The following is a 24,534-nucleotide window of genomic DNA, read 5'->3' as shown; positions in this document are numbered from 1 at the left end:
GTCTTTAGATGTCACCGCAAACCGGAACTGATATCTGTCGTTTTGCGTTAACTTACGACTGCGTAGGCTCTTGGAAGGACAATAAGGGCATTTATTTGACTTTATTAAAGAAGATCTGGCCGAGTAGTCAGCTGAATGGTGTTGTTTCTAATTATTTTGCTGTTGGTACATACATACATACATACATACATATAATCACGCCTATTTCCCGCAGGGGTAGGCAGAGACCACGGATTTCCACTTGCTACGATCCTGACATACCTCTTTCGCTTCCTTCACTTTCATGACATTTCTCATACACGCTCGTCGGTTTAGGGTGCTCTTGACCTGGCCTTTCTTCAGGATTTCCCCGATTTGATCAGAGAAAGTCCGAAGAGGTCTACCCCTTCCAGCTCCCTCTTCTACTTCTCCCTTATACACTCTCTTTGTTAACCTTCTTTCACTCATTCTTTCCACGTGTCCAAACCATCTCAACATACCTTTCTCAATTTTTGCTGTTGGTATTAATGTTAATAGAAAAATAATGCAGTTAACTTAGGTTAAGTTAACTTGGTTTATGGTTTCAAAACAGGACGGGGTGTCCCCTCCTGCTAATCTTCCTTTGCTGGTTTGGTCGTATTGGATATTAAATAAATAACTAATATAAAAACCAGGCATACTTAATTTGTTTCTGTGATTGGCCGAATTAAGTATTTTACAGACGGCGAAGTTTCAGTGTCAAATTCAGTTCTTTTTAATGGGTATATTATGGCTTCGATGGGAGCTCTTTAAGTTAAATCTCATATAACAAAACTAGTGACAGATAAAAACCTATGCTGGCGCCATCTTGAAAGCCTTTGACGGTTGCCAATCCCATTACTTCCCGTCTTCAGACAATATTGAATATTTTCGTATGACCGGCGGTCGCAAGAAAAAAATGCACTGAATCTTTGTCTAACCTATTTTTGTCACTGTGCCAAGATTGCGGCGGGGCAAGACGTTGGCATTTTATGTACACATTGTATATTCCGACATTCGTTTCCTATTCTGCTGTTTACCTACATAGTGATTCGGGAGACGTGATCTGAATTCATGATACTGTCCGTTTTATAAAATTACAATAAAGTGTATAAGAACAACTTGGAAAACGGGGTAACTTTGAAAATACCAAATATCTACTAAACTAGAATTACTTTATACAAATGCCACGGGTAACAAAAGGGCTGGTCAGTATTCTGCCCAAAGAATTAGCATCGCAATTCAATGGGGAAATGCGGTCAGCCTGCTGGGCACATTGCCTGCTGGTGGCGAGTTAGAGGTTGCTTTTTATTTGTAGGTTTTTTTTAATGTATTCTTTTTAGAGTAAGTTGACGAAGCCTGTTGCAGATTTTACCGTTGTATTGTATTGTGACGACGCCTGTAGCTGATTAGTGTGTTCACCTGACGAAGCCTGCGTTGCGGATATAAAATTATGGTCCCTGAATAAATTTACTTTATACAGTAAGGAAGTTGCCTTGGTAAGCGATGTAGTAGGTGTTGGCAAAGTAGGGACCACCATCATCATCATATCAGCTCAAATATGAAATGTTTCTGGTTTAGTAGATAAATAAATATTATAGTACATTCTTACACAAATTGACTAAGCCCCACAGTAAGCTCAAGAAGGCTTATGTTGTGGGTACGATATATATAATATACAAATACTTAAATACATAGAAAACACCCATGACTCGGGAACAAATATCTGTGCTCATCACACAAATAAATGCCCTTACCGAGATTCGAACCCAGGACCATCGGCTTCATAGGCAGAGTCACTAACGCTACCCACTAGGCTAGACCGGTCGTCAAAATTACCCCGCTTGAAAGGTATCTCAGTAGCCCTGTTATAATATTTAAATAAATGATTGCATATTTTTATTCAGACTGTTACGCATACTAGAACTCAAAAAGTAACATTAACAAAATTGTATTGTATGACGTAAAACCGTTTCAGGCTCCGTTAATTAAAACTTGAGATTGTTTAGGCTTGGTCGTGACCAGTGTACCCAACCTATAAACCCGTATAAACCTTATTAAATACATATAATTGTATTGGGACACAGCGACTGCCGAATACTATGCCACTAATCGGTATTCGGCCGAATAATGAAATTGTGGCCGAATAGGCCGAATATCGAATAATAAATAATAATAAATAAATAAAATAATAAATAAATATTATAGGACATTATTACACAAATTGACTAAGTCCCACAGTAAGCTCAATAAGGCTTGTGTTGAGGGTACTTACACAACGATATATATAATATATAAATATTTATAAATACTTAAATACATAGAAAACACCCATGACTCAGGAACAAATATCCATGCTCATCACACGAATAAATGCCCTTACCAGGATTTGAACCCGGAACCATCGGCTTCATAGGCAGGGTCACTACCCACGAGGCCAGACCGGTCGAATTTATAATAATGGCCGAATATTCGTTGCATCTGTTTGATACCTAAATAAATCATTTTTCATTTTTTCATTTTTCATTTTTCATCTCTACTTTTTACCATTCGGATGTATAAGTTTTGAGTCTAAGGCGCTAAGCACACTGGATACGATTCGCACGTCGGCCCGATGTGCGAGCGGGATGTCGCTTTAATACGTGCTTAATGCATAGCGTTGTGTGCTAAGCGCCTAATATGCTTCTCTGAAATCTATTTTATTATATTTAAGACCTGAGTTCGGAAGATTTGCTCGTAAATGAGTTGTTTACTTTTCATTTTCAAATTTCTGCTTTTTAGTAAGAGTTAGAAGCGTAACGTAAATACGGTAGCAGTAAAACATCGACAACACGAATTTCAAGGAAAGCTCCAGAATGGAGTTTCTTTTTCGTCTTATAGAGGGTTTGGAGTGGTTTGACTTGTAGACGTTTTTATAGCTTTACGTTTAAGTATAAATTAAGATAAAAAATAATAAGAATAATTCATAAAATATTATTATACTTTTATTCCACAAGAATTACTATTAAGGCCAGCCCACACCGGATGCGTGTGGAGCCTAAAATGTTAGAGCCGCTCACGTACTCGTCACGCAAGCGGTGTGCCGTCTCTCATAAGTATCTGTATACTACAACGCCGTCGTGCACGACTACGCACTCAGACCTGGTGTGCACAGGCCTTTATACAACCCTCAGTTTTAGCTGCAGGCTCGCCTATGGAATGTCACAAACGTATTGAAATCGATTGGCATATTGTAGCTATGGGTATATGCAGGCACACTCCCCTGTTTTGCCGCGGGCTATAAGCCACCGAACTCACGCCTGTTATGCCTATGACATGACTTCAGAATGTCATATTTTGAAGGTACTGATACTATACCTACACTACACCTAGGTATTGGCTAAGTCGTATTCCCTTGAGGCATCTTACTTTAGCTACACCTACATGGGTTTGACTTATTGCGTAGATGCGCAAGTAGATACCTCCGCGCCGTTTGTTTTGTATGGAATTATATGTAAGATGTCATTGCGTTGCGAATCTGTGACGTAATGTGTATAATGCGCTGTGCTGGCTTACATATAGAGTGCATTTTTAACAGCTTAGAACATCATGAGAAAAACTTTTTTTGAAAATAGAGAAAAACTGTCTTAGGGATCTTGATTTTTTTGTCGTTAAATTTTAAGCAATGGTCAAAGATTTAGCCAAGTGTTATTTGTCCTTGCAGGCTTAGGGACTGGGTTGGAAACTAACTACTTTATATTTGGAAATCCACTCCCTTGGACAAAGAGGAGGCGCAGGCAAAGCATGTTTGTAATAAATGAGTCAATTCCATAAGTGATTGAGATCATTTTCCCTGGTTCTCATCGTGTATCGCACATGTACGTGATCTGATTGCAGATTGGTCGGGCCTGATTGATCTCGCGGAGTCTACTGCCAAGTAATCACCGGCGACCTATTACTATGTTAATGGACAATTATATTGGTTAGGCGCTGGACCGAAATATTGGATAAAATTCTAGGTAAAGTAGTAATTTAGACAAACAAGTGGGTCGTAAACGTTTTGTATTTTGCTAAATTCTGTTCATACGGTAGCTTGTTTTGATATCCTCTAGCGTTTTGTAAGGATAATATAACAATAAAGGCTGTAATAATAAAGAAGTTTTATGAAAGGTATAGATATTATCGATCGAGATCATTCCATGATACCTAATGGTGGAAAATCCGAAGTAAATAAAATATTTATCGACAGTTACAGGAATCCTGTCTCCGAAAGTCCGGATGTTACTTCAGTTCAGTTCAGTTGTTCATAAAATTTGTACATTTTGCTAGCTATATAGCTTTAGCACCATTTCAAGTGCGTTTTCGCGTTCGTCTACGAGGACTCATTGGTTCCTGTTAAATAAAAACCATAAACAAAGCCTAATACTTTTTTATTTAACGCTAAATGCGAGACAATCACATCCACGGCAATTAACTCCAAAAAGGTCCCTACACTGACCTTGCTCACGTAAACTGATAGACGACTTTCCTTGCAAACCCTGAACTCATTCCTACGTAAGTTGCCATATGTCAGGATTTCCAGGCAGACATGTCGGGGGACATGGCGAGCTCGATCTTTCTAGAAACTTCAACTAAGCACTAGAAGTAGTCATAGTAACAAACTATGGATCAACTTTGTCTGAAATAAATGTTATAATTGTAAATAATTTTATTATTATCTCATTTATAGCCGGGTCAATGTACGAAAATCTATGTGAAAAGAGTCTTTTTTATTACTAGCATCCAAAAAAAAAGGACGAGTATATATTTTTTGTTCTTATTTATTGACAAATTGGGCTTTGTCAGGCTACAGTTATTCTATACCTATATCAGTTAAGGGTGTAGTGGCCCACGAAAGATTGCGTCATTTGGAATTAAAAGGGTGCTTTTATATTTGATTGTGGTAACGGTAAATCGCCGATATCGTTTTCTAAGGTACTTTGAGATACGGAAGGTCTTAGTTATGAGACCATTTGGGTGTCTGATTGCTAAGTAAAGTCCAACTTAGGCATGTTTTAAATGTGTACCTATGACGAGAAGTTACAATGTCAATACAGAGTGTTATTAGTTATTATGTAGACACTGTAGTCAACGTATGAATAGGTGTAGGTATGTGTGTATGTCTTAGTTGTGTAAACTTACATTTTACACCTGCTACCTGTATGAGGATTATAGTCAGTAAATTCATGAAGTGTGACGTAGGTATGACAATTTTATCGGTGGTTACAAAATTGACACTGAACAGTACCTAACCTACTGCAAGGTTCAGAAGACGGAGTTTTTGAAAAGTCGTATCGCTTTTTGGATCACATTGCCATAAATTTAATTAGCAATCTTGAGGCCTATTTCGAGGGACTGTATCGATTCGAATCTCGAGTTTTTGACATTCGCTCGATAGAAAAAATCACGAACATTGGTCTAAAACGCACTTGAAAAAATTATTTACTTACATTAATAGTAAATTATGCACACAAGCTGAAAATATGTAAATTGCTTCTAAAAATCGGCAATATTACGTTAATATACGTATCGATTTCTTTTTCATTTATTAAAAAGTAAAAAAAAAAAAAATTATATCCGCGCTCCCAGGCACGCATTCCCATCTCGCTCTCGCTTACGATCGGTGAGAGTGAGAGAACACGAACTTCCTTGGCCTAAAGGTAATGTGCATTGTACAAGGCTCGGAAAAACGCCCGTCATTTAAAAAACATAACCCTGTTTCTATCCTGCTCCGTACAACAGATACTTCCGTATGCCAATGTCAACGATATATGCCCCAATGACGTCCGTAGACTGTAAACGAACATTTTCGACTCATAAATAGGGTCCTAAATTATGGTTATATGTTCAAAATGAGGGTTTTTGCGAGGCTTGGAATGTGGACTCCGATTTTCTAGGTACCTACCTACGTCGTGACTCGTGCGATATAATGCTATAATGCACATTACCTACATTTTCAATGTAATAGGTTTGAGAAACGTTATTTTTTATATGACCATCAGAGTTCCAAAACCTAAAATCTTTATTACAAGAGCATGAGATTAATAGAAATTCTAGTCGACGTGCAATCTAACGCGAAAACAAATCGGTTTTATTGAGCGAAAAGTGTATGGATTTTCACCAAATGCATTGCGAAATATCACGCAATATTAATGTGCAGCTAATCGTAAAAAAGATGTTTGTTATGGTGTGTAAAAATTACATAGGAGCATAAAAGGTGACACTTCATTACAGTATAACAATAGACTGCAAAATGTCACAGTTTAATGGCATTTTCAAGGTGAAACCTCGTCATTATCGCTTCAATTAACAGGGACACTAGAAAACAGCGCTAGCTGTGATTTATTAGAATAGAAGTTTAGAGGCCTGTCAGTGATATACATGGCAACGAGTGGGGGGCCGCAGCACCGGTACGGCGCGCGACCATAACAAACCGCGCGCCGGCGACCCGCCGCGCGACCAGATTCACCACCAGGCGATCGATAAAAACAATGAAAATAGACGCGCCACCTCACTCCACACCTAACACCACCCCTCATATCTCTCCACTTACACTTGCTATCTTAAAATTAGGTTATACCATCATTAAAAATGTGATGTAAATCTAAATAAACATCATAAAATCCCCTCAAAATATTTTGCAAAAGGTTAATTCTTAGACGATTCTTATTAGACGTTCAGATAACTTTATAAGAATAATTATTATAGATAAGTGCTGCTGGGGTATCTTAGGTACTTACCAGGTGCAGGACGGTGTTCACCAGCTCCCTGTTGGTCACTTGTCCGACTTCAATCAGCCCGATAAGAACTCCAAATTTCAGGCTATCATTTGTCGTCATCCTGACGACTTCCTCAGGTCTTTTAATATCACTGAACGGCGGTGATTTTAAGTCCGCCATGGTTTATTAGGTCACTTTTCACTGTTACACAATTTTATAATCCACTCAACACCAAATATTCAAGAAAACATTATTAAATCGGCTCACATGATAACACACGAAAGTCGCATTCTGCCATTTTGGAATTATTCAGTGTTGCCAGAGCAAGATTTCCCGTAACCCATTCAAGAGAATCAATGAACCCTCACTTTCGGGGTAAACCGAACCGGGGCAAATAGGCTTAGAGTCTGACCAAGATTAGTTGGTAGCGACTTTGATAGCCCAGGGCAGGTGTTAAGGAAACGACATAATTTCATAGAAGTTTGTCGTTTAAAATAACAGTTGCAAAATCGCTGCCAACTTATATATCTTGGTCTGACTCTAGAACAGCTGGAGACTGACGGGAGACTTAACCAGCTGGAAACGCCTGTACGTACTGTACGCCTGGAGTACGTAACGTACAAACTGATGTCAGATAAACGTCAGACGTCAGTCCATACAATAAGTATGACGTGAGTATGACCATTGCCATTGACCATGTAAGCTCTTAAAAATGACTCCAGTTGGTTAAATGCTCTAAGCATAAATAAAAGGAGAAGGATCAAACCTAAAGGTTTAAATATTAAATATAGTCTGTCATGTCATTTCCATCAGTAGAAAAAAATCGACAAATTTAGAACATCTGCGTGCGAAGGATTATCGTCCCATAGATAATTTGAATTGAGTGCCTTTTTCTGCTGGCAAAGTTATTTGAACGGCTAAAACTAGCAATTTTGTAATCATATAAAACGTTACAAGTATGATATGTTCTTAACCCGTACTTTTCCTGTACTTTGTCATTGCAAATGGCATTCAACATGGTCGCTCACTATAGAAGAACTAATGATTAAATTTTTTACTGGAAAATAAGATTATAAAAACACTTAGTCATGAGTTTTTTCCCATCCTCAAATAAAATCTTAATATCATTTGATACGGCAAGTGTTATAGGTTGAATGTAGATAAATAAGTAATAAGTACATGCAATTAAAAAAAAAGTATTAGTACAAGTAAAAAATACCACCAATTTCGATAAACAATTTAGTTTAGTAATCACATTACAAAATAAATACATAAATTACCATTGGAACAACACAATTTAAAACCAGAGACAATGTTCAACTTTCCATCTTTCAGCTAGAAATTAAACAATAAAGTATTCATAATGCCTGAAATTGAATGAAGTACATCGAAATATTTTGACAATATTGTTTTTCATTCTATTACCCCACTTTAGTTAATTTTTTGTCTACTGGCAACATTAATACATTTTGACATGCTATGAATGGGCACCAAATGCACCAATACTTTTATCAAATATACTGTATCATTAAAAAATAAATAAACTACGCACTTTTGAGATAATCATTTATATCATTTTTTATTATTAACATAAATATTATTTATTACTTTTATTGCAAGTTTAATTGCAATATATGGCAATATTGGCTACATTGCGAAGTGAAGTTCGCGCACGGATGCCAAACCAACTGAATTTTACTTCACACTCGTTCAGTCGTTACCGTAAACATGGCGGCGATGGATGTCGAACCTCCGAAAGTGAGTTTTAAATTCATATATTGTGTTTGTTTAGCGAATCAGTTGTTATTGTTTCACTTTGAAACGAAATTCTCCTTATGTTTATGTCGAAAAAGTGTAGTGAACGGTTATTATACGACGTACAAGATGAATTCTTTGGGCGTTGCTCCATTTCCTTTCCTCAACAGAAAACTGCTTTAATTGTGTGTCAGTTAGCGTTCAACTTTTAGAACTGGAGCAAAATGGTAAACAGCATAACCGTACGCATGCAGGAATGCAAACAATATACATCCTATGCGCGTAATTAGTACGTTTGAACTACATTTTGTTTTACATTGTAGTGTCGGTGAAACTTGGGTTTATAGGTGTATTTTTTTGTAGATGGAACAAAATCTGCGTACGCTGAAGCTGTCGGGGCACGTCGGGTTCGACAGCCTGCCTGACCAGCTGGTGAACAAGAGCGTGCAGAACGGCTTCGTCTTCAATATCCTGTGCATAGGTGAGTGGTGATTCATTGCACCTCTTACTAATCACCCACGTACAGTAACATCCATGGCTTATCTCTGTCGAAACCGTGACCTCCTTGCCTTTTATGGCGCCTTGGTAATGTGGGTGCAATTGCACAAATGCATATTACATTTAATCTAGGAATCCTATTGGCATGTATTTCAAGTTGAATTTGATAAGAGCTGCGTTGCATATGTTTGGATTGATACACAAATGTAGTTTAAATGTTTACCATTATGATCTAAACAAATAATCATATTGCTACTGTTCATATTGATTTGTCTTTCACCTGTTAGTGTTTAAGCCTTTCACATTTTCTCAAAGGTTAGTTGGAAGAGATCCCTTTTAGGGATAAGTTTGCCTTTGTACATAACATATACATATTTTATGTGCAATAAAGTGACATACATACATACAAATGGTTATAAGCTGTGGGACGCATTTTAGATTAAGATTAAATTAACTTTCTACTTTTTATAACTCTCTGCTCATTAAACACCTACTAATTTGTTTGGGTTTAATATAGATTACTACTTCTACTGTTTAACTTATTTCAATAATAAAGCCTTTGCTTCAGCATTTTGTGTTGGAAAATGTAGATATTTAAGGCATAGGGAATAAACATAAGTGAGTTATATAGTACCGTTCAAAAATATATCACCTTCAGGTTTTTACGGCAAGCCTGTTTAGGGTTACATAGTCAACTAGGAACCCTAAATAGAGACTCACAACAGGTTAATTTAGTTGAGTTGACTGTAAAGATCCTGTACCATCTGTTTTGTATCTAATCACAGGCGAGACAGGACTGGGCAAGTCAACCCTTATGGACTCGCTGTTCAACACCAACTTTGAGTCAGCTCCAAGCCCACACAACTTGCCTACAGTGAAGCTTAAGGCACATACGTATGAGCTGCAGGAGACAAATGTTCGTCTTAAGGTGGGTAAATCTTCCCATGATGTGATTTAGAAAGGTGATGACATTTTGTAACATGTTTTTTGTTTTCACTAAATAATCAAGATAAGATGCTAAAACTTTTTTTGAATTTATTTCTATACCCCTTTACTTGTGTCAAACCATGCTAAATGGATAAACATAGAATCTTATAAAAGCCTTTTGTGGTCACTATCCAAAATATATGATTTCTGCTAAGAGGTATTGATGAAAATCGGTAAATTCTATTTATTCTCCCTTAATATTGAATGAGGTGTTTATCCTTTAACCTATAATTATTAGAATCACCTACAAACTCATTTCTCTTGCAGCTGACGATCTGCGACACAGTGGGCTACGGAGACCAGGTGAACAAGGAAGACAGCTTCAAGGCCGTCGTAGACCACCTGGATGCCCAGTTCGAGGCCTATCTCCAGGAGGAGCTGAAGATCAAGCGCTCCTTGCCAGCATACCATGACTCGCGCCTGCATGTGTGCCTCTACTTCATCTGTCCTACAGGTTAGTGATGCTCTGATGCAGCATTCCCTAAACTATGGATCGCGACGCATTGGTGGGTCGCGAGCGCATATTGAGTGGGCCCTGAAACTACCAGGAAATCTGCGCTTCATCAATAACATTTTATGCCCCCCTTTTTAAGACGGCCTAGAGATGGGTCCTGAATTTGGCAGTTTTTGTTAAGTGGGAACAACTGCCCTGATGGTTTTTTACTCGAAATTTTATTTAGTTTATGCATTTCAAATCTTGGTGCAAGATTTAAATGACTGCTTAGCGTGACTAGCGTTTTCGTGGGCGACTCTATAACTTGTAGTCGCGCTTGACATGAGGAGTTATGCGCGAGACAACGTAAGTCAAGCGGTTAGTCCCCGATGCCCAATGGAATTTGTATCTAATAAATAATTAGTATGTTTACATTCTTTTGAAATCAGAATGAAATAAAGTGAGGTGCAGGTGTTTTCGGGACCCAATGAGAGTGTATTCATTCCAGTCTATGGTAGGCGCCTAGTTATTTGTAACACTCATTTGACCTTTCGGACACAATAAGCTTCTGTTAAGGTTAATCTTTGTCAAATTGTGAGTACCTGGGTAGTTACAATTAAACATAAAGGACGCTTTAGTTTTTACGACAGCGACTGCCATCTGATCTGACCTTCAACCTGGAGAGGAAAAGGTTTTTTTCACAGAAATACTATTGGTATACAGGTGGATAAAAATAGTGGGCCCTGGAGGGAAAGTGCCTTAAAACCTTAAGTTAGCTTAAATTTTATTTTTGAAAAGAAATGAACTGCATTAATAGAACTGACAAAAAATAAAATAAAAACTTTCACTATTTGATTCCACTAGTCGATACAGTTAATGTCAATATACAAAATATCCATGAAATTGAATATTTAGTATGTTTTTAATTTTTAGTCGGTTTGATTCCCTGGCGAAACAAGCGAATTTTTAAAAACCTTTGCAGTTTTGTTTCTTTTGAAAAATAAAAGAATGTTTCCTTTAAGTAAAATGAGCTAACTTATGATTTTATGGCACTTTCCCTCCAGGGCCCATTAATTTTTTCTACCCTGTATAGGTACAGTATTGGCAATAAAACCCATTTTCAGAAGTAAGTAGCACGTCCGAATCGCTTGAACTATATAGAACGACATGTTTTTTCCCCATAAACGCCATGCTTTTTCGGATGCGGTCTCGAACCCTAAACTAAAGCAGCGGGCCTGATCAAATGTCGAATTCCGTACAATCTGGGTAGCAAATAGGTAATGTGTGTCCTGGGTGCCTAGTCGAGATGACAATCATTTGCAGAAAACGTAAGGAAACGCTATTGTCTCTCTATCACGACGTTTACTGACAAAAATAGTTATAGGTACAGATCCCTTATTATTCATATACAGAATGCTTTTGTTTTCACTGACCAAACTGAGGGGTGAATATGTAGGTCATACTGAACAACTTTTACTATGGGGCCAAAAAATCCAAATTATGAGGGTTAAAAAAATCGACGAAGCGCTTCGAGAAAAGTTAGGTAGTTTGCGCTTCGCTTGGCTCGTCTTGGCGGATGTATAACTGGTTTGGTAATAAATCAGGGGTCCCGTCCCTTGTTAGCTAGCGTTACATCAATCCTCGATTTCGTATTATCCTGCCTAGTTTCACGTCACGTATTGTATTACTTTCTCCGTGCCACTTGCCCACTAAAATATTGATGTGTCCTTGACACTGGTCTTATATTACTTGGCATATTTATTCAGAGTGCGTGCGTACTGCGTACGACAATAACATAGCGTCTAACGGTGTTCCGCCATTTTGAAATCCAGTACTTAGTGATGGCTAATAATAGGGAGTGTGCATAAACTGTAGGGGGCAACACAGAAGACGTCAGAGTTTTTGGCGCGAGAATTAATGTGAAGTTTGTGCTTCCAATGTAGCCCAGCAAGATGGCAGTACCTTCTATGCATAAAAAACGTACGAGACGTGTAGATAGCAGCACTTGTTTTGGCGTGAAGTGTCAATGTACATCATGTTTGTTTCCGATTCAGGCCACAAGATGGCAGCCCCTCCAACGCGCAAGGATCCTTTAAGGACTTTCAATTTTAATACATTGACGTGCATACAAAAAAATATGAGTCAACTTTTAAGCGGCTAAAATATGTGGTACTGTATGGTGCCATCTAGTTCAGCTGTCAACGATTTTTCTTTTCTTGGACTCTGGCCTCTTCTTCAGTCACATTTTTTTTGTTATTAACCTTTACTACACTGAAGAGCAATGAAAACGTCACATTCTATGGACATTATAATCCGAGCCGATTTCAATGCTCCTGTGTGTATGTACTTGTGTTTGTAACGAAGATAATGGCGTGTTTGTACGGTAAACAATAGATTAGCACTGGCGATAAATAAATCGCTGCATATATTAACGTTCCAGGCATGGTGTCATATTTTATGTAGGAAACCAGTGAACAAATGTATATATAGACGAAGCTCTCAATACATTTCTGCCGTCTTATACATTTCGGTGAACCAGAGTCAGTTTCTCCCAGCTTCAGCTGCTTTCAGCAGTTTCTAACAGCTGTTTTTTTTCGCGATTTCGGGGTTGGCCCCATAGTAAAAGTTGTTTGCCCCTAGGGTTTGGTCAGTGACAACGAAAGAAACCTGAATATGAAAAATAAGGGATCTGTACCTATAACTTTTTGATCAGTAAAAGGCTTTGTGACAGAACTTATGATCTGACTAAGTATATTTGACAATTTTTTTTTTTTTGCGTGTTTAATAACTTGATGTGTAAATTCCTATTTGCTAAATAAATGTTGTTTGTCGTTCATTAGAGTTGTATATCAATATTATTATTTTCCCAGGTCACGGTCTGAAGTCCATCGACCTGGTGTGCATGAAGAAACTGGACACGAAGGTGAACATCATCCCGATCATCGCCAAAGCCGACACCATTTCCAAGACCGAGCTTCAGAAGTTCAAGGTAACTGGTTACTTTGCCATGTAGTTTGGATTTGATTTGGTCTGAACATCAACCTGGTGTTCATGAAGAAACTAGACACAAAGGTGTACATTACAATTACAATTTTGTAATACACCGTTGTTACCATGAGAACAAATATTAAATATTATTTTGTGCAACAGAGTAAGTAGAATTTTAAGACCAATTAATTATAAGGCGGGTCCACACAGAGCGAGCATATTATGCGCGAGGCAATTTCCTCACGCACAAACCGGCCAGTGTAGACGGGCCTCGGCCGAGGCGGCGCGCGCGTTTTCCTTGCCTGAGCACATCGCCTCTGCCGGGGCACGTCTACACTGACCGATTTGTGCGTGAGGAAATTGCCCCGCGCGTATGCTCGCTCTGTGTGGACCTGCCTATATACACAATATATTTTCTAAGACAACAGCAAACACCTAAAACTATAAATAAAATCGAAGAAAGAGACAACCTAGGTAGGTACCTATACAAAGTATATAAATTTGCCTTTAAAAAATACTTCAATAGCCGGGTCCACACAGCGAGCATACCCGCGATATAGGAAAACGCACGCGCCGCCTCGGCCGAGGCACGTCTACACTGGCCGGTTTGTGCGCGAGGAAATTGCCTCGCGCATATGCTCGCTCTGTATGGACCCGGCTATTGGTACTCTTTTCACTCTCCCCTCTCATCTACTCAAAGGTTAACTGGAAAAGATTCCTCAAAGGGATGAGTTGGCCTTTATACTTCTTACTAATGGTATATTATTTTTGATGTATTTTGTACAATAAAGAGTTTATACTACTATATTAATACATGGGCCACCGCGACCCACGCACCGAGCTTCAAATGAAGTTGATTTGGATATTGAAGTGCTGGAAAAAGGTAGATATTGAGCCCCTTGTAAAACCTGTGACCGTGACGAAATACATAAATATGAATTAAACCTATACTATTGTTACCTCGAACCTCGAAGGTGATTGCGAAATATAATGCAAGGAAACGTGCAAAAATAAATAAATTACTTCCTTCCGCATATTTTATTATTATTTATTATTTTATTATTATTTATTGTTCGGAGAACCAACAGCTATAGATTGTACAATAGTTATATATATAGATAACAAAGAGCCAATTATAGGTTCCCACCGGTAGCAACAGGTTAACAGATAATTGGTGGTTAGCACTAGATTTTTTATTTTTTTTTTACAACGTGTTACCACTAATATTTTTAAATATTAATACTTATTATATTATATACTGAACAAAGAAACCAAAACTTATTAGTAATCTTAATACGTTAATCGATACAATAATATGCCAACACATACGACTCGCTCACTCAAGTAATTTGTCTGTTAGAATCCGTCTTATAGTTGTGATGTTGCTATTAAAAACGTCTATATCCCGCTCCTTCGTTAGTTCATTTAGACTTTTACCAGCTCGTAGTAGAAAGCTATTCTTTCTGTAATTACGTGATGAAAAAGGAATTGAGAGGGGAGGGAAGTATCTTTTAGACCTAGATGGAGTATTGAAGGAGAGCTTAGCGAGCAATTCAGGACAATCAATGTTACCATTTAAAATATTAAGTATATAAGTAATATCTGCAATCTGTCGACGTTTATGTAGTGGGATAAGGTGATGTTTTTTACAAATATTCTCATAATTGGATGAATTATAAGGAGTTTTCATTTTAAAGCAGAGGTATTTTACAAACTTTTTCTGTATACGTTCTATTCTGTTAATGTAAATATTATAACTGGGGTTCCAAATTTGAGACGCATATTCAAGTTTACTTCTGACATATGTACAATAAAGAACTTTTATAGTTTTAATTTGGGTAAAATGTAAAGAACTACGCATTATGAATCCCAAAGTCTTGGTAGCACCAGTTACTATATTATCTATATGAGTATCAAATAAAAGCTTTGAATCATGGGTGACTCCCAGGTCCTTCATACATGACACAGATTTAAGCACATGATCATTTAGCTTGTACGAAGTTGGAATTGAACTTTGTTGTCTAGTGAAGGTTAAAGTAAAGCATTTAGATACATTTAGATCTAATTTATTGGTCTGGCAATATGCAACAAGACGTGTAAGGTCATCTTGTAAAAGAGCAGAGTCATCCAATGAATTAATTTTGGTAAAAATTTTCATGTCGTCAGCGAAACATAGCAATTTGGAAGTGTGGAAACAATCACTGATGTCATTGACAAATATATTGAAAAGCAAAGGCCCCAGCAACGATCCTTGAGGAACGCCACTGGGAACAGTTACCCAGCCAGACACATAGTTGTTAATGACAACAGCTTGCGACCTATTGTCAATATAAGACGTGAACCAGCGCAACAGATCACCGTGAATACCCATATTACTTAACTTGAGGATTAGCAATTTATGGTCAATTTTATCGAACGCTTTACTATAGTCTGTGTAAACTACATCTACTTGACTACCTTCAGACATGACTTTAGTTACATAATCATTAAGGAGTATCAAATTAGAAACGGTAGACTTACATCGCAGGAAACCATGTTGGAAAGGACTAAAATAATTCTTAATTGCCGCATATACTTGAGTATAAACTAGTTTTTCAAGTACTTTAGCAAGTATACAGAGTTTTGAGATTGGCCTATAATTAGTTACTTCCGTTTTTGGGCCTTTCTTATGAACGGGTGTAATGTAGGCTGATTTCTGATATTAATGTACAATCGTAATAACTTTTTTATATTATAATAAGTACCTACGTTTGGTTTCTTAATGTAAATTTATTTTATTAATTAAATAATAAATAAATATTATAGGACATTATTACACAAATTGACTAAGTCCCACAGTAAGCTCAATAAGGCTTGTGATGAGGGTATTTAGACAACGATATATATAATATATAAATATTTATAAATACTTAAATACATAGAAGACACCCATGACTCAGGAACAAATATTCATGCTCATCACACGAATAAATGCCCTTTTTGAACCAGGGACCCTCAGCTTCGTAGGCAGGGTCACTACCCACTAGGCCAAACCGGTCGTCATTAATTGATGATTTAAACAATTTAACCCCCCAAACATCTGCTCATCTGTTATATTATAATATAAAAATGTCACAAACACACCAATACTATTGATACAACAAATATAAACCTTAGCTGAAAGCATGAGTGTCACTTGGACTATGTATTCCACAACACTTAAAAAGTTTGTGGTGTATGCTTTTGTTGTTGTTGTATCTTTTAGATTTTTTTTATAAAAGTTTCGCTTAACTGGTTCAATAAATCGGGCAACTAAACTGTTATTTTAATTATTAAGAAATATAGTCTAGCAAACGAATTATGTGTTCATAGATATAGGCGCAAAAATCAATTGCCGTTTTGCTAAATTATAAATATAAAAGTATTTAGTGTATATGTTATTTCGTATTCCAGTCAAAGATAATGCAAGAGCTCCAAGCCAACGGCGTGGAGATCTACGCGTTCCCGACCGACGACGAGTCCGTGGCCGAAGTCAACGGGTCAATGAACTCGCACATCCCCTTCGCCGTGGTCGGGTCGACGGACATGGTCAAGATTGGGAACAAGACGGTCCGAGCGAGGCAGTACCCTTGGGGTACTGTGCAAGGTAGGTAGTATAGGGGTCAATGAACTCGCACATCCCCTTCGCCGTGGTCGGGTCGACGGACATGGTCAAGATTGGGAACAAGACGGTCAGAGCGAGGCAGTACCCTTGGGGCACTGTGCAAGGTAGGTAGTATAGGGGTCAATGCACTCGCACATGCCCTTTGCCGTGGTCGGGTCGACGGACATGGTCAAGATTGGGAACAAGACGGTCCGAGCGAGGCAGTACCCTTGGGGCACTGTGCAAGGTAGGTAGTATAGGGGTCAATGAACTCGCACATCCCCTTCGCCGTGGTCGGGTCGACGGACATGGTCAAGATTGGGAACAAGACGGTCAGAGCGAGGCAGTACCTTGGGGCACTGTGCAAGGTAGGTAGTATAGGGGTCAATGCACTCGCACATGCCCTTTGCCGTGGTCGGGTCGACGGACATGGTCAAGATTGGGAACAAGACGGTCAGAGCGAGGCAGTACCCTTGGGGCACTGTGCAAGGTAGGTAGTATAGGGGTCAATGCACTCGCACATGCCCTTTGCCGTGGTCGGGTCGACGGACATGGTCAAGATTGGGAACAAGACGGTCAGAGCGAGGCAGTACCCTTGGGGCACTGTGCAAGGTAGGTAGTATAGGGGTCAATGCACTCGCACATGCCCTTTGCCGTGGTCGGGTCGACGGACATGGTCAAGATTGGGAACAAGACGGTCAGAGCGAGGCAGTACCCTTGGGGCACTGTGCAAGGTAGGTAGTATAGGGGTCAATGCACTCGCACATGCCCTTTGCCGTGGTCGGGTCGACGGACATGGTCAAGATTGGGAACAAGACGGTCAGAGCGAGGCAGTACCCTTGGGGCACTGTGCAAGGTAGGTAGTATAGGGTTCAATGCACTCGCACATGCCCTTTGCCGTTTTCGGGTCTACGGACATGATCAAGATTGGGAACAAGACGGTCAGAGCGAGGCAGTAACCCTTGGGGCACCGTGCAGGTTGGGGATTTCTCATTCTATTCAATTCACGCCAGTGTTGTATTACAGAATATTTTTCCCGACAGCTGATTTAATAACTGAATGTACTCTAACATTTACAGCGTTCAAGGTTTTTTTACTATTTAATATGATATTGTTCTTTTACATTGCTGTGATCTAATATCACAACACCTTCTAAATTAGCCACCTGACTTGGTCGGGCAAATTATTTGCTGGATTGTCATATAATAACTGATAATAACTGAAAATAATTAGATCCTTTTCCCCAATGTCTCAGTGGAGAACGAGTCGCACTGCGACTTCGTGAAGCTGCGCGAGATGCTGATCCGCACCAACATGGAGGACATGCGCGAGAAGACGCACGCGCGCCACTACGAGCTGTACCGCCGCCGCCGCCTGCAGCAGATGGGCTTCAGCGACGTCGACGCCGACAACAAGCCCGTGAGTACTGCTTGCAGCTTCTGCTGCCCTGGTAGCCTGGTACTTTCCTGACATGCTTTGAGATCCTATACATAGGGCAGCAAAGTAAGAAATGTCTCAGATCACATGGAATTGTCGGCCGAGGTGAAGCCGAGTAATTTTATTTTAGGGTATGACAGACGAGTGACGTCACTGCTTTTTATACTCGTATTTTGACAGTTTGAACAAGAAGTTAATTGGATTTCTCAGTCAACATCTTTTACTACTGTTTGTCAAAAAGGCCAATTCGAACGTACACTGAGATCAGAATGATATTTGATTCATGTTATTTAATTATAGTGAATTTCGTTCGCAGTTGTCCGTACATATATTAGCGTGGGCCTATCGTATCGAATTGGTTTGTGAGTTTCAATCATAAACATAAATTGTTTAGGCTTTTCGAACGTATAAGACTGTCTTGTTTCGTTACTTGTAAAATATTTAGATATCTTATTTTCGGTTGCAGGTGTCATTCCAGCAGACGTTCGAACAGAAGCGCAGCGCGCACCTGGCCGAGCTTCAACAGAAAGAAGATGAGATGCGGCAGATGTTCGTGCAGCGCGTCAAGGAGAAGGAGGCCGAGCTCAAGGACGCCGAGCGGGAGGTAATGTCACCGCCCTCGCACTGCAGGTGTTCCAGCAGACCTGAGGGGTCAAGGGTATCTAAAGTACAAATACGTTATGTTTTTATAATAAGATCGGTGAATTCTTTTATTTCCAGTTGCACGCAAAGTTCGACAAGCTGAAAAAAGATCACACGGACGAGAAGAAGCGTCTAGAAGAGCTCCGCAAGAAGATCGAAGACGAAACCATCGAGTTCAACCGCCGCAAGCAACAGACCGCGCAGTCGCACCACACGCTCACCCTCGGCAAGAGCAAGAAGAAGTAAACTGTTGATGGGTCATGTGCTCCTAGTACCTGCGCCTGAATCGGATCAAGCTAGCTTTGTAGACTTTGGCATGACAACATGTGGAAGTGCCATATCTTCATAGCAATTTGACGTTGATGATGACACCCCATACTTTGTTGTTGAAAAGTCTGTTCTGAGATAGCTTGGCCCGATTCCGATAGGCTTATTACACCTCTATCCATCGAATGCAATCGCCGAAAGCAACAGGCGGCGCAGTCCCTCCGCACACTCACCCTCGGCAAGAACAAGAAGTAGACTACCGGACACATCATGTACTCCTGGTACATTGGGCATGATGAAAATAGAAAATAAACCTCTTTTAACTTTGAAGAGGTGCGCAGTTTGTAAATGATTCTACACTAATTTAAGTTAGACTGTCAAATTTCAATTTAGTAAACATTGGCAGTATGGAAGATAGAGGTAAGGAGGAAACTCTTATGGGATGGGACAGGTATAAATAACAGTTACAAATATCTCCAGAGTGGCGCTAGAGGGCTGTAGGACATAAATATAACTTAGCCGTTATTGACGGCGTGAAATTGTTCTGTCAGTGATTTGTTTTTTTTTTATCGAATATTCTAGATATTGTGGCGCGACCAATTTATGGTTTTTTGATGAACACTTTTTCATACACAGAGAATGTTCTTACATCTACCCTCCATAATTGAAAGCAAGGTGTAATAAGTTCCGTCAATAATGAATTAATGACGTATTATACAAGTCTGTTAATATAAAATTACCGCCTCTTTTTATCCAGGCTAATTCCTTGCACTGGAACTTCAAGTGTTTTCAAGCAACCTGCCTTAGCATAATATGTGGTGGATGGTCGATATCACACATTTAAGGCAGGGTTCTCTATGAGATTTTAACGAATTAAGTTGTATCTTACCTAATCTAATGAACATGGATTCTTTTAAATTGATATCTGGTTTTCGCTTATAGCATTCATTATCCATTCTACTAATTGAAAATGAATGCGTATAATTATAACTAGGTTCGATAATGATAGATTGCTTAAGGTAGCACTCGCACCGCCGACGATTAGCAAGAAACTATTAGAGTTTAAATTAGAGAGTTTTATTCGACAGTGTCAACAGGCAACGATAAATATAGGTTTTATTCGGTATAAGTACTGTTTGTACGTTTTTGAGCGAGAGTAGTATAGCTCGTCGGCGGTGTGACAGCAGCCTTACAGCTTGATTCACTAGTGAATATTGCTTTGTGATGTATTTTGTTCATACAAAACCGCTCACAGAGAACCGGCCACTGCAACCTACTGTTGATTCTAGACTAAACACGTAGATAAGCGGCGTTAACCTTTAAACCTCGGTATTTTACTTAAACCACAGAATAAATAATAGTACTACCGTATAGAAAGGAAACTTCCTACAAAGCCGAAGTTTGACAGCGATTCAAGGCCGAATCATGTTGTCCCTTTCTAGTGTATGGAACTATCCCTTTCGGCTATTTAGGCTTGTCAAAATTAATGTAATTATCTTATCTGTGGTTGTGCACGCAAAGGGACGTCAAGTTGTGCCAACCCTAATAATTGCTCGGAGCAATGCCCAGCCGAACAGAGCCGAGATAGCCCGAAAGCTCTAGTTTCCTCCCCCCGCTTAAACATTCAACACTGCTTCTGGATCGCTTGTGCATTTTAAGATGAAATAATGAAGCATCTACGTTTTTTCAGAAAACATAAAATATTCTTATTGTTATTCATACTGAGTATCGTGAGAGTTTTTATATTTATATGCCTGTGGTCATTAGAGCGTACTAAATAGCTTTTGTAAGATGCGCTAAACGTAGAACTTGGATCCATTGCCGTATTAATTTTAATATTGTTTATAAGTTAATTTTAAGAAAATTGGCCAAATAATAAATGTAACCAATACTATCTGGTTATAAAATATCACTCGACTTACCAAATGTATTATGAATTATGATGAATAGTTTATATAAAAGTTTGTATTCTGTGCGTGACTTTGAAAGCGTTGACCAGACATTTAAACTCGAAATAAATGAACATGAGAATAAAATTTTAATTTTGTCACTTGAATGAATGTTTTGTCTAGTTAACGTATTCGGGCGGATCAACTTTTTTTGTCAAAATAACAAAACTTCTGAGACAGAAATTAAATATATTAAAACTGGTCGATCACTTATTTTTTTGTCCAAGATTGCTCGAAATGTTTCGCTCCATAACGAGCACCTCCAACGGGAGCACGCGTTGGCGGATCGACGCAGACTCATTGTGGGTCGTGTCGAGCAATCTTCGACTTAAAATACAGGGGCGACCCGTTTAAATATATTTAGCTGTTATGGGTTGTTGTTTTGGGTCGTTGTCACAGTTTATTAGAAGTAATGTATTCGTAAATTTCAATAACATAAAATCAGGATTTGGGAAACGTAAGCGTAACTATGGCAACGAGTGAGATTAAAAAGTTGATTCATTCACTTTACTCCTCTAGTATAAGGTCTCAAATTAAACATACGGTTATGTTTAAATAGTTTATTACATATGAATGTAGCCGTATTGGAAACGCAGTTTTTGCTACCACTACAATAAATTATTTTGCGTTTTGACATAATTCCTGGCTTCGTATTAAGCCGCTGTAGTAATAATAATCAGATTTATATCAATATTTAATTAATTTTAATGAATTTTATAATCGTTTTATTAGTAATGCTCTCTACGACATTTTGTACTTTGCAGTAAACGGCTAGTGTAGACTTAGAGGGCAGTATGTAATTTCCACGCATTTATTTGTTCATTCCTTTTATATATTTTTTATACTTATAATTAATATTTACCTGATTGAGGTATTTAATAAAATCGTAAAATAAAATTTTGTTTTATTTATCATCTAATTTCATATTACCTGACATTTAGCAAAAATGTAGGAATATTTTAGATAATGGACGGATTCTATCATTGTCAAAACTTACCATTAAACTATACCTTCTTACAAATGCAGATTAATAGTTTGACATTTCAACACATTTTTTTTAAACCACGTTGGTGGCAATCAAGCATACGGCCCGCTTGATGGTTAGCAGTCACCGTAGCCTATGGACGCCTGCAACACCAGAGATATAACATGCGCATTGCCGACCCTTTTAAAACCTGTACACTCCTTTTTTGAAGAACTGCAGCCCCTCGGGGAAACCTCTGCTCATTCCACAGCCGAAGCGTCCGCGGGAGGATTTTTTTAAATTATTTAACAATGCACTGACGAAAATTATCAAAACATGCAAAATGTAAGTAATATTTGCATGTAGATTTTACCGTATGCTCGCGCAATAAAGTCTAGGTTCAAACTTGTGTGATACAGCAGATTTATTCAAGTTATTTAATTAAAATTAAAGATATTAGGCGTTTGGACACGTAGTGAACATATATATAGTCTCTGATATCAAACCAGCAGTGGCAGCATGGTTCCAATTTTATCACCTGTCTCTTTCGCGCTTACATACTTGTTAGAACGTGACAGATAAAGAGCCGACTATCTTAGTCCTAGGGCACATCAGGGTTACCATCTCTGGTGTTACACAAGCGGCTGGCGTTGAGTATACCCCAGAGGTCTGTACGATGCCATGCCGGTCGATCCCCGATAGTACTAACAACAGCACCGGTGGACCTTATGTTTTTGCGATAAGGTTTAATTGTCAGTTGTCAGAACGATGGTGTTTGGTTACACTAGGGATATACGCAATGGCTGGGGCAGAGTATACGCCATAGGTTTGTACAATCTGTTGTAGTAGGTGTAGCGGCGGCGCTGCGGCGTCACGGACCCGCGCGCCGCGAGGGCCTCGGCGCTCGGAGGTGTCGGTCGACACTGCGGAAAGAGCGTTCTCTTATAATTGACAAATATAGATAGACAAGGTGCTCAAAAATATCTGAATACGTAGGTATTTTAATGATCTAATAATTGAGGCGTGTTAACCATAAGGCATAAGATGTTACTAAATTGAACCCTATCACTTTGAAATAAGTTTCAAAATCAGTTGGGAAATATTTTACCTCTGCCTTATAATGGCTTAAGAATTTTTGTATCTCAATAAGCACCTTGGCTACTCTAATATAATTATCTAAAAGCAAATGGGCTTGTTACCTTGAAAAAAAAAAATCAATCGCTACATATTTTATTGCAAAATTTTGTAATTATAGAGTATTTCGACTAGCTAGGCGCTGTCCAGAATTTATTTACGATTTAGTATTCGGTAAAATTATACATTAATATTTTATTCTTACTTACCTTTAAGCATTCTGGTTGAATTTGACACGATGACAACTTGAGAAGCGTGCTTTCTGTAGCTCGTAACGTGAATGAAGCTTAGCGGTACGATACCTACTACCTACCTACTCTACTAGATGATACGGCGTGTGTTGGCAACTGTCAGCCTAATTTAGCGAGATAAATGAGATATTTTCCTTCGTAAGTTACTTTTATTATGGGATCAACCCCGAAATCGCTTAAAAAATTTAGGCTCCCTCATAGAAATCATCGACATGTATTTGATGAGACGAAATGTCTGAAACACAAACAGCCAGATATTTATTGCGTTTTTTTGTGCTACTTAATATTCCCATAATAAAAGTTGCTCAGTATGAGTGTAAGGCTAAAAAGTTGTCAAAACAAACTAGGTATAATAGGTACCTCAATGGACGCTTCGCGTTAACGACAAAGTCTCATGTTTCACCGCATATTTAATGCTCCATTAATTGTAAATCTATATATGCCATTTTATACTGCGGCAACCTACCACTCCTACGAAACGTATCTGGGATCCGGGGGCCTAGCCAACATGAGACTCGTTTCCAGAAAACTAAACGAAACGCTATTACCTCTCTATCATGTACTCTTCCGTATTAGTGCGATAGAAACAGATAGCTTCTATTCGTTTCTCTGCGAACGACTGTCATCTTGGCTAGGCCCCCAGAAATGAGCGATTGCACTCTCATATACGAGAACGCCAATATGTTGTGATCTTAAATACGTAACAAGTAAGTATTAGGTAGTAAGTACAAATAAAATGATTTGTATTTCCACTGGTCGTGATCCAAGCGTTGAAAATGAAAACGATTCATTTGTTATGACAACAATCGACAAACTACTATGCCGATGCCGGGTCAGTAGACCAGTGGAGTAGAAACACAGGCAGCTGCGCGT

At 38.7% G+C, this 24,534-nt stretch overlaps 2 protein-coding genes across 17 annotated transcripts in view; one reads left to right on the top strand and one right to left on the bottom strand.

The window, feature by feature from the left end:
• LOC133524685 (neurobeachin) overlaps window positions 1-8,222 on the bottom strand; it is a 963,862-nt gene extending 955,640 nt beyond the window's left edge. For 7 of the 16 annotated variants that reach the window (XM_061860790.1, XM_061860791.1, XM_061860795.1 and 4 more), the window contains exon 1: window positions 6,756-8,221. In XM_061860790.1, coding sequence (XP_061716774.1) covers window positions 6,756-6,914 — 159 coding nt within the window. In that variant the 5' untranslated portion in view covers window positions 6,915-8,221. Of the gene's footprint in view, window positions 1-6,755 lie in introns of all 16 variants that reach the window. The other 9 variants (XM_061860798.1, XM_061860805.1, XM_061860793.1 and 6 more) reach the window with 5 other exon arrangements.
• Window positions 8,223-8,410: 188 nt separating this feature from the next.
• On the top strand, window positions 8,411-22,209 carry LOC133524697 (septin-2-like). The gene is made up of 9 exons (XM_061860824.1): window positions 8,411-8,492; window positions 8,853-8,970; window positions 9,773-9,915; window positions 10,242-10,428; window positions 13,278-13,396; window positions 16,828-17,020; window positions 18,273-18,436; window positions 18,921-19,058; window positions 19,175-22,209. Exons 1-9 carry the CDS (start codon window positions 8,463-8,465, stop codon window positions 19,340-19,342), a joined length of 1,260 nt encoding a protein of 419 aa, XP_061716808.1. The 5' UTR covers window positions 8,411-8,462; the 3' UTR covers window positions 19,343-22,209.
• Window positions 22,210-24,534: the final 2,325 nt, after the last annotated feature.

Source organism: Cydia pomonella, chromosome 14 (genome assembly GCF_033807575.1).
Source record: "Cydia pomonella isolate Wapato2018A chromosome 14, ilCydPomo1, whole genome shotgun sequence".
NCBI lineage: Eukaryota > Metazoa > Arthropoda > Insecta > Lepidoptera > Tortricidae > Cydia > Cydia pomonella.
Note: the sequence above shows the minus strand (reverse complement) of the source record. Positions and strands in the feature narration are given on the sequence as shown.

Excerpts from the sequence above, each read along its gene's own strand:
- LOC133524697 (XM_061860824.1), top strand. The coding sequence starts at position 8,463 with ATGGCGGCGATGGATGTCGAACCTCCGAAA. Across the intron at positions 8,971-9,772 it reads CTTCAATATCCTGTGCATAG|GCGAGACAGGACTGGGCAAG; the intron begins GTGAGTGGTGAT and ends ATCTAATCACAG. Across the intron at positions 9,916-10,241 it reads AGACAAATGTTCGTCTTAAG|CTGACGATCTGCGACACAGT; the intron begins GTGGGTAAATCT and ends TTTCTCTTGCAG.